Source organism: Diabrotica virgifera, chromosome 1 (assembly GCF_917563875.1).
Source record: "Diabrotica virgifera virgifera chromosome 1, PGI_DIABVI_V3a".
In the NCBI taxonomy this organism is placed as follows: Eukaryota; Metazoa; Arthropoda; class Insecta; order Coleoptera; family Chrysomelidae; genus Diabrotica; species Diabrotica virgifera.
The window spans coordinates 120032180-120048362 of NC_065443.1; the positions used below are offsets into that span (position 1 = coordinate 120032180).

Genomic DNA, 16183 nt, shown 5'->3' on the forward strand with positions numbered 1-16183 from the left:
AATACAAATTTGCTGCCCCAATACTGACATACACTCAGCCAATATTATATGGAATCATCTGATATTTTTTATTATTTTAAGCGAATTAATGCTAAATTAAATTTTCTTTCATCGCATCTCTCATGAGCTTCACTAGAGGTTATACGCCAGTCAATGGGAGCAAGAATAGGATATTACCTCCGAATTCTATCCTACTGCATGGATTTTAGTGAAATTTTGGGTCTAGCCTCTACTTATCTCCTAATTTAAAGTGTACCCTATGCCGATGTGTGCTTTTATCTTGGGGGTGGTTCCCACCCCTTCCTAGGGGTAAACATTTTTTGGTTAAAATTATCACAGAATTCGCTAGAGAACCTAATTCTAAGCAAAAGCTGCTCCATAATTTTTTTTTGAAAACTCAATACTTTTTGAGTTATTCGTGGTTGAAAATTGGACATTTTCAGTAGTAATTGCACAAGAGCTCTAAAATTATTGAATTTTTCCCGAGTGACACTTTGACAGTTTTAATTTCATGAGCCGAAGGCGAATGAAATTATGTCAAAGTGTCACGAGGGCAAAAGTTGTATATTAATTTTAGAGGTCGAGTGCAATTTGTTGCGATTATTTCATGAATAAAAATGTTCAAAACCAAAATTTTATTGTAATTTATTTATGTAAGTACAAATTATTACAATTAAACACACAGTTGTTATAAATATTTTACGGTTGAAAGTCATCACTTTTATAATTTTTAAAACATTAATTGTCATGAATGTCACTGAATGTACTTTTTCATAGCAACGAAGGGCATCTGACGTAATATACTTGACGACGGGAAATTATCAAAAATTATCAGTCTAATTTAGATTTCTGTAGCTTTCTATTGGTCAGAATCTCCTATGAATGAAATAATCATTGAAACATAATACCTTTTCGAAGGGTTTTTTGCGAAAACCTTAAAAACTATGCATCCAACTAAAAAAATTATAAAAAAAAAAAAATAAAAAATCAAAAATGAATAACCATTTTCAATTTCGTTGCAAAACGAAAATACAGCCGAACCATATTCCAGTCCAATCAGAGAGTGCTGCAAGCACCTCTACCGGTTTCGAAACTTATTAGTCTCTCATCAGGAGGCACATATGCTGCTCTCCCTGATCCAACCAAAACAAACCCCAGCGTGCAGTCCCGAATTGCAACGAACGAAATGGCATAGATGCCCTAGCGGCAACTGCTAGCAAAAGACTAAGTTTTCACTCTAATGGCATATAACATATCCCACCAGAATGAAAACAATGGGAACCTTCTCTGGTTACACCTCCGAGGCTTCTACAATTTGCAAGCCATACGGATGCTGAGACTAAGGAAGATGAGGGAATTCTACAATTTACAATTCACGTCACATCTGCTCAGCGCGGTAAAGTTCCAACGAGACTGGTTCCCTTCATACTCCACACAGAGTAAATGTAAATCAAAAATGAATAACCATTTTCAATTTCGTTGCAAAACGAAAATACAGCTGAACCATATTCCAGTCCAATCAGAGAGTGCTGCAAGCACCTCTACCGGTTTCGAAACTTATTAGTCTCTCATCAGGAGGCACATATGCTGCTCTCCCTGATCCAACCAAAACAAACCCCAGCGTGCAGTCCCGAATTGCAACGAACGAAATGGCATAGATGCCCTAGCGGCAACTGCTAGCAAAAGACTAAGTTTTCACTCTAATGGCATATAACATATCCCACCAGAATGAAAACAATGGGAACCTTCTCTGGTTACACCTCCGAGGCTTCTACAATTTGCAAGCCATACGGATGCTGAGACTAAGGAAGATGAGGGAATTCTACAATTTACAATTCACGTCACATCTTAGTCTTTTAAAAAAATTATATTCAACAGTTTTGTAAGTTATAAAAAACAAAGAGACACTTGCTTAATAACTTTTCTAGTTATAATACAAAAAGAGAATAGGTGAAAATAGTTTGTTTTTTGGTACATTCTCAAATTGGTGTATTTAACTTGAAATAACAGAGAAACGGTCCAATACCTTTTATAGTACTTGAAAAGACTTTTAAAGTAAGCAATATTAAAGGTCCATTAAATTAAAACTAAGCGAGGTATGCTGCAAACAAAATTGATAACTAATGTGTTTTAAGAAAAAATGAGAAGTAATTTTAACCCCCATCCATCAAGATTTAAATGCAGCGTTTTTCTTCTACAATACCTTTAACTATAGTGTTATTTCTTTAAAATAAATGGTTTTTGAAAAAAAAAGATCAAATCAAATTATAGAGAGCATTTTTAAATGTTCTTAAAAATCTTCCTTTTACTCCATGTAACTTGAAAATGATAAGAGATACAGTAATGACAAATAAAATGGAAATTTTTATCTAAAAAACCCTATATTTTTGTGTGGTATCTTTTTTCGTATCTCTTATCATTTTCGAGTAACATGGAGAAAAATGAATATTTTTAAGAGAATTTAAAAATGCGCTATATAATTTGATCTTATTTTTTTCAAAAACTATTCATTTTAAACCAGGCCAACTTTTTAAACATATAAATAACACTATAAAAAAAGCATTGTAGAAGGAAACAATGTGTTTAAAATCTAATGGATGAGGGGTTAAATATACTTCTCATTTCTTCTTAAAATACATTAGTCATAAATTTTTTGCAGAATATCTCGCTTAGTTTGAATGCAATCGATATTTAATATTGCTCATTTTAAAGGTCATTTCAAGCACTATAAAGGTTGTATGTATGTATCATTATACACCTAAAATCGACCTTTTCTCTGTTATTTTAAGTTGAATACACCGATTTGAGCATACAGCAAAAAAACAAACTCTTTTTACCTACCATATCCCTCTTTCTATTTTAATTAGAAGATTTATGAAGGAACGAATCTCTTTGTTTTTTTTTATAACCTACAGAAATATTTTATATAGTTTTTTTGTTAGATGCATAGTTTTTAAGATATTCACAAAAATCCGTCCGAAAAGATGTCATTTTTTAATGAAATTGGCCAATTTTCAACCACGAATAACTCAAAAAGTATTGAGTTTTCAAAAAATAATTATAGAGAACAGATTTTGCTTAAAATTACGAGTAGGTTCTCTAGCATCTTCCATGGCTATTTTAACCAAAACATTTTTTACTTCCGAGAAGGGGTGGGAACCACCTTCAAGATAAAAGTGCACATCGGTATAGGGTAAACTTTGTTTCATGAGCTATTCCCTACTTACTGTGAAAATATCGAGTAAATCGATGTAGTAGGATGGAATTCGGAGCCAAATACCCTCATTGCCTGCCCTATTATAGAACCAAATCAACATACCTGCGAGCTATAAAAATTGGTTGGATGAAAATTAAAGGATTTCTTTACTGATCATAATTCCTCCCCAGAACATGACCCTTCTTCTTTTATATTTAAGAACAAATCTGTCAGTTTCCGTTCTTGCTAGTCTTCCTCGCCCTCTAAGTACCTACACGAATTCGTTAATCATTTGATTTTACACATTCTACTTTCGTTTGAAAATAGCACACTTTTCCAATTTCCAATATTCCAGTTTTGGCGAGACACCATTATTTATGTGATCAATATTATGTGGTCGGGTTAACTGAGAATCCCGTAACTTCCTCCTGCTGTATAGTCCTTGGGCACGGCAACTTTCCTTATTATCGTTTCAACTAAAATATTTATAAATAGTTGAAAGACTGATAAGTTTGTACACACTTGAATGAATAAGGGAAAATGAAAATGTAGTATGTCAAAGTGTGTAAATAATTTTATTTCCTTAGCTGAGCGCTTTCGACATAAACGTCATCATCGGAGCTAATGGTCAAATACTAAAAAAGTACCGCTACATAGAGGTGTAAAAAAGTGCATCTTAGGAATGTACATTTGATTTTTAAATTTTGAATGCTAACTTAGTCCTCCGTACAACAGCAAACAGCAAGAAAACAGAAAGAAACGGCCACATACACGTTGCACAAAAACATATAAACTTTTTTCATGGTCCGGGTGTCGATATCACCCGTCCATCCTTGGCCTAGTAACAATGACGTATTGGACGTATGATTCTTAGGTCAGTCAGCTGTTGTTACTAGGCCAAGGATGGACGGGTGATATCGACACCCGGACCATGAAAAAAGTTTATATGTTTTTGTGCAACGTGTATGTGGCCGTTTCTTTCTGTTTTCTTGCTGTTTGCTGTTGTACGGAGGACTAAGTTAGCATTCAAAATTTAAAAATCAAATGTACATTCCTAAGATGCACTTTTTTACACCTCTATGTAGCGGTACTTTTTTAGTATTTGACCATTAGCTCCGATGATGACGTTTATGTCGAAAGCGCTCAGCTAAGGAAATAAAATTATTTACACACTTTGACATACTACATTTTCATTTTCCCTTAAAATATTTATAGCTATATGTTCCAAATGCTGCAGGTTTCAAATACATGGTGATTCCACATAAGTTTGGTTGAGTGTATATTATTGAAGTAAGGTTGGGGATAAAGTAGGATAATATTCAAACTGATACCTAGAAATAAATTCATATTTTGTTTTTAAAACTATTAGGCAATATTATTTAATATTTTTTGTCATATATATAATTGTCAAAAATGAATTTTTTGAAATGTCACTTATAAGTGTTAAATTTGTAAAAATAATTGTAAAAATAGATAAAGCACATTAAAAATAATGATAATTATCATAGAAAACGAAGTCCCACCAGAGGAGTCCCATAGGAAACGTTTTGAATCATTTCTTGAATTTTATGAGAAAGTGTAAGTCCGAAAAACAACCTGTAATAATAACTGAATTAGTGAGAAGAGGAGTCCAAATTTCGAGACAGATGAACGAAAAAAACTTTATTTGATTCCTTTTTGTAAATTTTAAAATTAATTAGTGTTGTTTAAGACAATCAAAATTGAACCCTCACGCACAAGTTGTACGTACAACTTCAGTGAGGAACTGAGTTTATTATATGTATAATTTATTTGCTACGAATAAACTCCAATAGAATAATATAATATATGGTCCAAATTAAAAAAAAAAACGATATATTCACAAACAATATATTAGACAAAATAGCGATATTATTAAAAATAATTAATTGAAAGAATGGTATACCAAATTCCAAAACACCACGTAAACACGTCATCTTCTGAACATAGATAATTAAATCTCGGAGATAAAAATGTTACCAAATGAATAAAACAGTCAAGTTAGCGTCTCTTCAACATCTGTATATATTATACACTGCTAGTCAAAAGTCTGCCGTATCTTTTGAACTGTTATATACTATTTGGGGGAGGAAATAAACGGACTTATGATTCTTAACTAGTCATGACAGGTGACGTAATAGTGACAGATGACTTTACAGCGCCACTTTGACAGATAATTTTAAATGGGACATTTTGGCAAGTGATACCTCGTTTGAAAGGTATTGAAATTACCTATTCATTCATACTAATTTTGTTTGAGTTTAAGCTTTTGATGGATAAATGAAATAAATATAAAATTGTAGTTTACTCAATAAAAATTCAAACAGCTGCCTAAACCTCAAAAGGTTCACGTTGACGTAAAATCTACTAGAGTAGATTAAACGTCAACTCTTTTGACAAAAAAACCAAAGACGGACATTTTAGTTTGTTTTTAATTAAATGCGAAACTACAATGTTATATTTATTTAATTTATTCACCAAAATCAAAATCAACTTAAACCCAAAAAAATTAGTATGACTGAATACAGTAGGAAAAATGAAAGAATACCCATGAACGAACATATAAAACACGCTGTATTTTCCTGTCACCGTGCCACACAAATAATTGACCAGCGCAAGTACATGTAATAATTATTGTTACATGTACTTGCACTGGACAGTTTTCTTTCTGACACGGTGACAGGAAAATACAGCGTGTTTTATATGTTCGTTCATGGGTATTCTTTCATTTTTCCGACTGTAGGTATTTTGAATAACTTTTAAACGAGGTCTCAGTTGCCATAATGATCCATTTAATATTATCGGTCAATGTGGCTCTTTAAAGTCATCTGTCACTATTACGTCACCTTTTATGACTAGTAGCCTACGTCCGTTTATTTCTTCCCTCCAAATTTCACTATTTTTTTTTTCTTTTTTGGCTTGGACTATGGTCATTCAGCCAGTCTCAATCAAAAGTAAATGTATTAAAGATATTGCCAATTAGTGAAACTTGGTTATTATAATATTATTACAATTTTTTACTTCTTATTTACCTACTCATTACAGCTAATGTACATACTATGTTAATAAATATAAATATATTATATTACTTAATGTTTATCAAGAACACATAGTGTATACATTTTACAAATAAAAATATTAATCTTAATATTAAAATAAATGCATTCTTTTTTGTATTTTATTTTAGTTTTTCCCCGCGGAGGTTTAAATCCTCTTAGTGATTTTTTCTTTAATATTTTTTTTTAATTATTAATTTTTTTATTTATTTTTTTTTGTTTCATGTTTTTATTTATTTTTTTTTAATTTTTTTTTTATTTTTTTTTAATTTTTTTTTTCTTTTTATTTTTTTTATATTTTTTTAAACATATTTTACAAATACTTATAACTGATTACAATAATATTTTACTATCCGACAAGAAAGATACCAAACAGTCAAAAATTTTCTTTTTATTCAGTGACAGAATAAAGAGAATATTTACAGGGAGTGGGATGTTCTGGTCTATAATTCTTTTAATTAGGTGATTGGTTAGGTGTTTATGCTTTTTGCATTCAAAAAATATGTGGTTCAAGTCACTTTTAACCTCACATTCTTGACAAATATTCGAATCTAATATGTTTATTTTAAATAAATGTGCAGGATAACATGCATGTCCAAATCTAATTCTACTGATGGTGGATATGTGTTTGCGAGGGAGGGTGAAATTCTTATACCAAGGTTTTTCTGGAATAATCGGTTGTATCAAACTGTATTGTGTTGTTGAAATGTTACAGTACCTTTCCCAGTGTGTTTTCCAGCTCTTCATCTGTTCAGTTCTTAAACAAGCAAAAGCATCTAGAATGCAGGGCTGATATTTGGTTACTGTTCCATGGATGAGGGAATTTTTAGTTAATTGGTCTACATGCTCATTATGTGTAAGTCCTGAATGTGCTTTGATCCACATAAGTTTTATTTTTGGGGTGTGTTTATTAATTTCAAATAAGATTTTTTTATTAAAAAAATGTATGGATTAGAAGTACTACAAGGTAGGTGAGGTGTTTGAATAGCAGTAAGCACAGATAATGAATCAGATAAAATTACTGCGGAATTATAGGATGCCAACTTGAAATAAATTAAAGCCTCATATACCGCCGCAGCCTCGGCAGTAAAAATGGAGAAATTTGAGGGCAGTTTAAACATTTTTTCTATAAATTTATCTGGAATATAAAAGGCACAACCAGTACCATTTGAACTTTTGGATGCATCTGTATAAATACAAACAGATTTTGACCAATTTGTAAGGTAGTTGTTTAAAACAATACTGTTTAATAAAAAGTGCTCATGATAACTGGGTTGTATAATATCTACTTGATTTAGTAACTCAAAGAAATCTTCGAAATCTACCACTTTATTTGCAACTGCAAGTTCAGTGTTTCGAAATGCGTCCGCAGTGTTTCGAAATGCGTCACATAACGGTGGCGAGTTTTTGTGAGCCCAATATTTATTTGTTAAATCAAAATAATTTAAAGTACTAATTTCTTTATATAAACAAGTGTTGTAACATCGGATCTTTAGAAGAAATTTTTGACTGAGATATTCCCTTCTGAATTTAGTCGGCGGTTCCATTGTTTCAACATAGAGTGGTTCAATAGGGGTAGATCTCATAGCACTTATGCAACACCGCAATACTGTGTTTAGAAAAACATCTATGCGACCTAAAATATTTTTCCTAGCCGATCCATACAGTACTGAGCCATAATCTATAATAGATCTGATATATGAACGATAAAATAAAAGACATGTTTCAACATCTGCACCCCACCAAGTTTTTGCAATTGATTTAAGAAAATTTAGTGCTTTACTGCATCTATCAAGCATAAAATCAACGTGCAGTTTCCAGGTCAATTTGGTATCCAGAATCATACCCAGATATTTTACTGATTTACAAACAGGAAAGTAATCATCATTTAATTGTATTTGTTCTCTTTGAGGTACATTGTGTCTAGTGAATATACAAATGTTAGACTTGTTGTTTGCTAACTCAAAACCATTTTTTTAAACCACTCACAGCAATGTTCATGGATATTTTCCAATGTGTTTAAGCCATCATTATATTTTTTAGATTCAGTATAAATACAAAAGTCATCAGCATATTGTATTATATTAAACGAAATATTGTCAATACTAATATTATGAAAATCAGCTGTGTAAAGATTAAATAGAAAAGGACTTAAAACTGACCCCTGTGGGAGACCTGAGCTATTAAAACGTGGTCCAATGAGTTTATTATTTTCAACCCTGATATATATTTTCCTGTTTTTGTAGAAATTGACAATATTTTGAGCTAGAAGAGAAGGTATTTCGAATCGATGTATCATTTTGTCTTTTAGCATATCTAAATTAACACAGTCATATGCACCTTCAATATCCAAACATAACATTGGTACATATGTATTTCGAGAATATGCATTTTGAATATGAGTTACAATAGTAGCGAGGGCATCCATAGTACCACATCCTTGTCTGTAGCCGTACTGAGAATTTGGAAGTAGTTTTTTCTCATTTATCCACCATTCAAGTCTTACTTTCAGTATCCTTTCTAAAACTTTGAGAATACAAGACATAAGTGAAATTGGTCTGTATGATTGTGCCAGATTCGGATCTTTGTTTGGTTTTAAAATTGGAATGACAATGACTTCTTTAAATTCTTCCGTACCTGCATATAGGACTTCATTAAATATTTCCAATAAAAGATCTTTAGCGATTGCAGGAAGCATATTAATCATAGGGTACTTAATATGGTCATAGCCAGGACTTGTGCTAGGACGATTATTTAAGGTACAACTTAGTTCAGTTAGTCTAATAGGTTGAAATAAAAAATGATTTTTGTCAGTATCGATTTTCTTAGATTTATTAGGCATAGATGTTGCTGTTGGTGGGGCTATTTTGTCAAAAAACTCTTCTATCCAATCATCCTCAAAAGATTTTGATTTTGTTGGTGATTTTCTGTATAACTTCCTAGCTTGACTCCAGAGTACTGATGATGGAATTGATTTATTGAGAGAAGAAACCCAATTGACCCAGCTTTGTTTTGCAATACTTTTTAGTTGTTTTTTGGTACTTGCCATAATTGATTGACATTTTATATAGTTCTCAAAATTACGTTCTTTTTTATAATCGTTGAGTGATAATTGACGCTTTTTAATAATCATGTCACATTCAGTATTCCACCACGGTGACGGATTTCGGGTTCTTGGCTTAAAAGTTCTATACTGTGGTATTGCAATCTCAGCAGCATAATTTATACTATTTATTAAATATTCATATTTGCTTGATACATTATTTTGAACATCACCATTTTTATTAAAATAGTTTTGTACCAAAGAAGTATATAAAGGCCAATTCGCTTTTTTGATGTTCCATTTATTTTTCGGTAAAATTGTTTCCGTTTCGTCTTTAATGCAAATATCCACATGTATAACGAAGTGATTCGATCCAAGAGTGTCTGAAGAGACATACCATTCAGTCTTACTAACAAGATAAGGACTGCAGAGAGTAACATCAATCATTGAGTAATTCTGATTAGGTTGAGTTAGTAAAGTTGGATTTTCATTATTTAAAACTGTAAATTCAAGATCATCTGCCATTTTAATCAGTTGTATTCCAATTTCATCATTTGTATTTGAACCCCAAACAGAATGATGGGCATTAAAATCACCTCCAATTATAACTGGTTTTTGTACCTGGGAAAATATGTTCATCCAATCATTTATTGTGCATCTAATTTTAGGTGCCCTATACAGTGATATAAAACTAATTTGTCTATTTCCATATTTAATTTTTATAGCACATAACTGTATTTCATTATTGTACTTATTATTTTCTATTTTTAGTTCAGTAAAACAAATTGATTTATTTATAAGTATTGCAACTCCACCATAACCATCTGACCTATCATTACGAACCAGATTTTATCCATTAAAATTATATAACACATTTTTTTTAAACCATGTTTCACTAATAAGGGCTATGTCTATTTTTTTACTTACTAAGTAATGCATCAAACTATTTTTATTTGAGACAACAGAACGAGCATTCCATTTTATTATTTTTAATTTAGGTTCACAGGGCATTATTTATTTAATATTAATCAAAGTACCCTCCAATACCTGTTCAATGCTACTAACTATTATTTTTTTATCGATTGATCGTATATCATCAAAATTTTGTATACCTTGTAAAAGTTGCAATATAAAAGTAGAAGGAATCTCTGTTACATTTTTCTTAATTTCAATATTACCATAATTTGGTACGGTTGTATTAACAGGTAAAGGCTTATCAGGCCCGAAAACAAAAGGGAACATCGGTTTCTCAGCAGTCGTCTGTGCACTTGGTGAATTAAATTTTCTTTTTTTATTAGTATTATTTATTTCAGGTTGAGCAAAAGCAAAAGAAGTTGGGTTTTTAGAAACTGGTTTAGATATCGAAATATTTTTACTAGTGGAAGGCAGACTAGGAAAATTCCTTTCATTATCTGCTAAACATTCAAAGGAATTATTGCTTACAAAATTTGAAAAAGATTTGTCACAGTAATTACGTGCCTCTAGAAAGGACATCTTATGCTCAACCATTATATTTTTAATTTGTTTTTGTTTCTCAAATTGAGTACATTTTTTTGATATTGAAATATGTTCCTTACTCTTACAATGCATACAAAATATGAGTTCTTTACTACAATTGTGATCTTTTTCTTTAATTTGACTGCATTGCATACATCGTTCTTGTGTGATTTTGCACTGACCGGATACGTGCCCAAATAAAAGACATTTGTAACACTGAACGACCCTTGTAATATACTGTTCTACGGGGCAAAATACCTTATTAAAGGAAACATAATTTGGCAAAACGTTGCCTTCAAAGGTGACTATTATCATTTTTTTATTGACAAATTCAACTTTATTGTCATTTATAATTTTACGTTTGGTTCTGTATATATTAGTGACTTTAGAAGAACATTCTATATTTTCCATTAAATAATCTACATTAAATTTCGTATCTACATCGCGTACTATGCCCTTAATTTCCAACAAATGATTTGGTATGTAAGCCTTAAGGTTTTCCAATTTCAATGATTTATTATTTACCAAATTATTTGCCTCCAATAAGGACTTCAACATAACTTTTATGCGATTTTTTCCTAAACTTTTGATTTCTACAATGTTAGTGAGTTTAAGTTTCTTAAATAAAATATCTGCGACACACATAGGATGAAATTTGCCCAGACTACCTTCATTATTAAGTCTCTCAATATAAACCCAAATATTTTGTATATTATACTTATCTGAAAGCAGGTTAAAGGTTTTCTTTGCTGGTTCCATGCAAGCATTTTTGTCCAGAGAGGCCTCACTATTATCTACTGACATTTTCGTCAACGAAGACGTCCCTACACTTGTTTCCCCCATGGGGGAACAAAATAATGTTATACCCGTATAACACACAAAACAGAAACTTTTAGTAAACCAATACACTTGAAAATAAGCCCGGAATATACCAAAAAACTGCCAAAATTAATATTTTTTTGGATAAATCCAAGAAAAACGAGCACGACTTTGACAGTTATTTTGACAAATTGAAATTTCACTATCATAAGTATAACCGTTCAAAAGATACGAGGGGAGGACGGACTATTGACTAGCACTGTATATTATATAAAGGGTGATTAATTAAGAGGAACTTTTTCAAAAAGAACCATTCTTTACAATTACTTCTTAAAGAAAATTTCTTTCAAATTTGGCCGTTACTACGCTTAAGATGGTTCATCCTGAAGTTCTAATTCTCGATGACACATTCGAGCATTTCGATTGGTATTTGACCCATCACTCGATTAATATTGACCTTCAATGTCTCAATCGTAGCCACTTTATTCATATAGACTTGTGGCTTTAGATAGCCCATTTTTGAATAGTTGTCTTTTTTCCTGACGTCAGCGTCATCCTAAATATAATGCAAAAATCTGCAAGTCTCTAGGTGCTGTATTTAAAAATTTATTTATTTTGTGCTAAATGCCCTCGTTTAATCTCAAATACGAACATTTTGTTTATTCGCGTACCCATTAAACCAAAAATAAACCTCATTCAGTGAATCTTCTGCAAGCTGATCAAGAGCCCATCGACTGATAATAGTGAGGACTAACATTTAAAAGAAATTATCTTTAAGAAGTAATTATTAAAATGATTATTTTTCTGGTAATACCAATTTTCAAATAAAATTCATTTTTTTCATTATTTTTTATTTAATAAAAAAAGTACCTCTAAATGAGTCACCCTTTACTAAGGATTTCCAAAGTTTTCACTGTATTCCTTCACTCAACCGTCCTCTCCAGTTCTTTCTGTTTTGTCAGTTCCCTTTCTGTAGATTTCGCATTTCCATTGCTTCGTTCACTTCATCTTTCAAAGATCTTCGGGTCTGCCTGTCTTACTTCTTCCTATCGAGCTCCACTCTGTTATTCTATTTATCCAAAGTTTTTGGTGTGCTCTTCTGACATACCTGTCCGTAGCAGGTTAATCTTTTCTATTCAATGTGATCTGTTACACCTGAGTTCATTCACATTCTTTTCTCAATCTCTGTTATTTATTTTATCTCTTTTTGTTACTCTACAGCTTCTCCTTAGGTATTCCATCTCTGTTGCTCTTATTTTGTTTTTGGTTATCTTATTTATTGTCCGATTTTCACACCCACATTCTTCGTTTTATTTTTATGTTGATGTTCTTATCTCACAGTACCGGGTTCGATTTTCGTATGCAGTCTCTTGTTTGTCCTAGTCTATTTTTTATGGGTCTACCCCAAAATCCCGACAGCCAAAATCCCGACTGCCACAATCCCGACGGCCAAAATCCCGACAGGCCAGAATCCCGACAGGTTTGATAAGTTTCTTTTTTAACATATAATTACATTTATTTCTTGTTTTTTGTTTATGGTCATCTGTTCTTATTTTATGTTACTAAACAAAAGTATTTACCATTTAATATGAACTAATTTTCTAAATAAAATTTCTAACATGGGTATATGAATTAAATTATTTTTTGCCAATATATAGTCCAATAATATACAAATCAAATATGTATAATCAAGTCCTGAATTCAAGTTTACTTTCATATAATAGATATTTTCATGTCACTTACAACCTTCCATTTCAGTAAGTATAGCTTTTATGTTATAAAATGAAGTGTTTAAATAATTTTTTCTTTTAAAATACATAATAATAATTATTAGTACCCGTACTTATTAGTAAGTAATAATTTTTCAATTTCAATACTCTATAATATGATTTGGTATTGCATTTGAAAAGGAAACAATAAATATTCAAAATGTAGTGGTCGGAATTTTTACTTTTGCGAGGATTGTTGCATGTCGGGAGTTTGACATATCGGGATTCTGGCGTGTCATGATTCTGGCATGTCGGTATTTTGGCGGTCGGGATTTTGCCTGTCGGGATTTTGGCTGTTGGGATTTTGGAAGGCACCGATTTTTTATATCTTCTTCCGTTGTTGCTGTGTTTGATATTATGAAACCTAAATAGTTGTATTTGTCTGCTTTTTGATTTTTTTACCTTTGTCTCTTTCCAGCTGTTTTTTTCTGTATTCTTCGTTGTTAAGTATTAGCTATTGGGCGTAATGAAATTGGTCCGGTTGCAATGAAATTCGTCCGGCTGAGTTAAACCTTCGGGTTAGGTAAATAATTCTTCATTTGACGACCATGAAACTCGTCCGCATATTCTTAACACATTGTAATGAAATTCGTCCGAAATAATACAAAATAGTATAAATTAGAACAAATTTCATGAAATAAGTAGTACACACATTATAAAAAATATGAACATTTTATTGTACACACATAATATGTTATAAACATAGAAATATTAGGCATTTCTCTTAGGAAAATTCGGCCTTTTATTCACTTCAATTTACCTTATACTACCCCCATCAAAACAAGAATAGTTCAAAACAACAAATTAATACTTAGAAGTAATTTGCGACAACTAATTTGCGCGGGGTAATTTGCGCGAAGAAATAGGGGTAGGCCAAAACTTAGATGGAAAGATGGTGTAGATGAGGATGGGAGAAAAATAGGCGCAGCAAATGGGTTTGACTGGCGTAATAGACTTGGGAAGGTCGAGGCTCTTTCATAGGGCTGTAGCACCATTGATGATGATGAATTTGCGACAACTAGGGTCATGTACCTATATTAACAATGAAGATTACAAACAAAGAACAATGAAGATTAATTTTAGCTGGTCAAAGTAAACAATAAAATTTCAACAAAACCTCGGTTTTTCTAATGATTTTTAATGCATTTATCTTTATGACATGATAATATCGCCGGTCCTGAATAATAATGACGTAACTGCAAATTTTGTTCATTCCTGTTTATTGCGTAATTAACTTCTAAAATACTGTAAACAGGTGATAAAAAAACGACAGAACTGTAACTATGTGCTGAGCCACCAGAGGGTAGTTGCGTCGTTATTGAAATACGCACCATTTTAGACCTTGTTTCAGATTAAGAATGACGTAACTGTAAAAAGGGTTGAAAATGGGTGGACTAATTAAGATAATGAAATTCGGACCAATGGGGATGAAAATAAGAGCCATCGCTGTAAGAATAAACGGCATAATAAATATTTAAAAATAGTTTTTTGTACAGAAAAATTTTCAGATCAAGAATGACACAACTGTAAAAAGGGCTGAAATGGGGGGATTAAATTAAGGTAATAAAATTCGAACCATTAGGGATAAAAATAAGAGCCAACATTGTAACAATAAACGCCATACGGGTGCTCCTGGAGGATTACACCTCATTAAATCCATATTTTAAATATTTAAAAATAATTTTTTGCTCTCCTGAGAAATTTGGCTTTTGCAGTTACGTCATTCTTATTTTGGACCGGTGATATATTATATTATAAATACCGATAATAGATATTTGGTTAAAATGAACAAAATTAAAATCGGACGAATTTCATGGTGGCATCGGACGAGTTTCTTGGTTACTTTTGAGAGCTAAAATAAATCCGGACCAATTTCATGATGTCATAAAATAAACCGGACGAATTTCATTACGCCGGAGGTATTGTTAGGTATGTTAGGTATAGGTGAGGGATTAGAATATGGTTAAATGATTAGAAAATAAAACCAAAGTAGTTGAGTTTAGTCATAATTCATTAGTTTATTTTCATTTGCTGTAAGTCATTGTTTCTGATCGATACAATATTTCCTTGATTTATTATGAGTTAGCTGAAACAAAGAAATAGTTATTATTACAATATTATTGAAAAATGGTAAATCGTAAATTTAAATTAAATATTTAGTTCACGCGGATAACCTGTGAGAGGGTTATCTGTCAAAAAATTGAGGAATAAAACAAAGAAGTATGGAAGACTATAACATCTATCAAAACTAGTACTTAGCAGACCAGAACAGTAGTCACTATGGACTTAGAAAATTAAAAAATATTACCAGCATTTAAGTTAATTACTTAAGGCAACAACAAGAAATAACGAAATTAATATATTATTAATGAAAATGTATATTAAGGATGACCCATTGAAAAAGTATCCTCTCAACGGCAACCAGCATGCCGATCAAGAGTGAAAACCTACAGCAACAGATACTCCATTAATAATGGAGAGATGTCTAATCATTAACTGTATGATACTGAATTTAAGAAATGCTGGACAAAAAGGTTGAATGTACCAGACCTGCCAGGTGAAGAGACTATGACCAAAGCAGCTAGGAAGTGCCCACAGGGAAGAAGAATTTCTCCTTTCCTGTGGGCACTACTGGTACTGGTCCTGTTACTTTACGTACAAGAAGTGTACGACGGGGCCTATACAAATTACATAGTAATTTTGGTGGTAGGAGGAATATCTGGAAATACACACTTTGAGAGCACACTGCAGTAAACATTGAGTATGCTTACTAGGTGGTGCGATA

The 16183-nt window shown here is 31.8% G+C and overlaps 1 protein-coding gene across 36 annotated transcripts in view; it reads right to left on the reverse strand.

Annotated features, from left to right (window-relative positions):
- Window positions 1-15391: 15391 nt before the first annotated feature.
- LOC114330552 (uncharacterized protein DDB_G0274171-like) overlaps window positions 15392-16183 on the reverse strand; it is a 522367-nt gene continuing 521575 nt past the window's right edge. For all 36 annotated transcript variants that reach the window (XM_050643510.1, XM_050643502.1, XM_050643498.1 and 33 more), the window contains one exon: window positions 15392-15484. In XM_050643510.1, coding sequence (XP_050499467.1) covers window positions 15481-15484 — 4 coding nt within the window. In that variant the 3' untranslated portion in view covers window positions 15392-15480. The remainder of the gene's footprint in view (window positions 15485-16183) is intronic.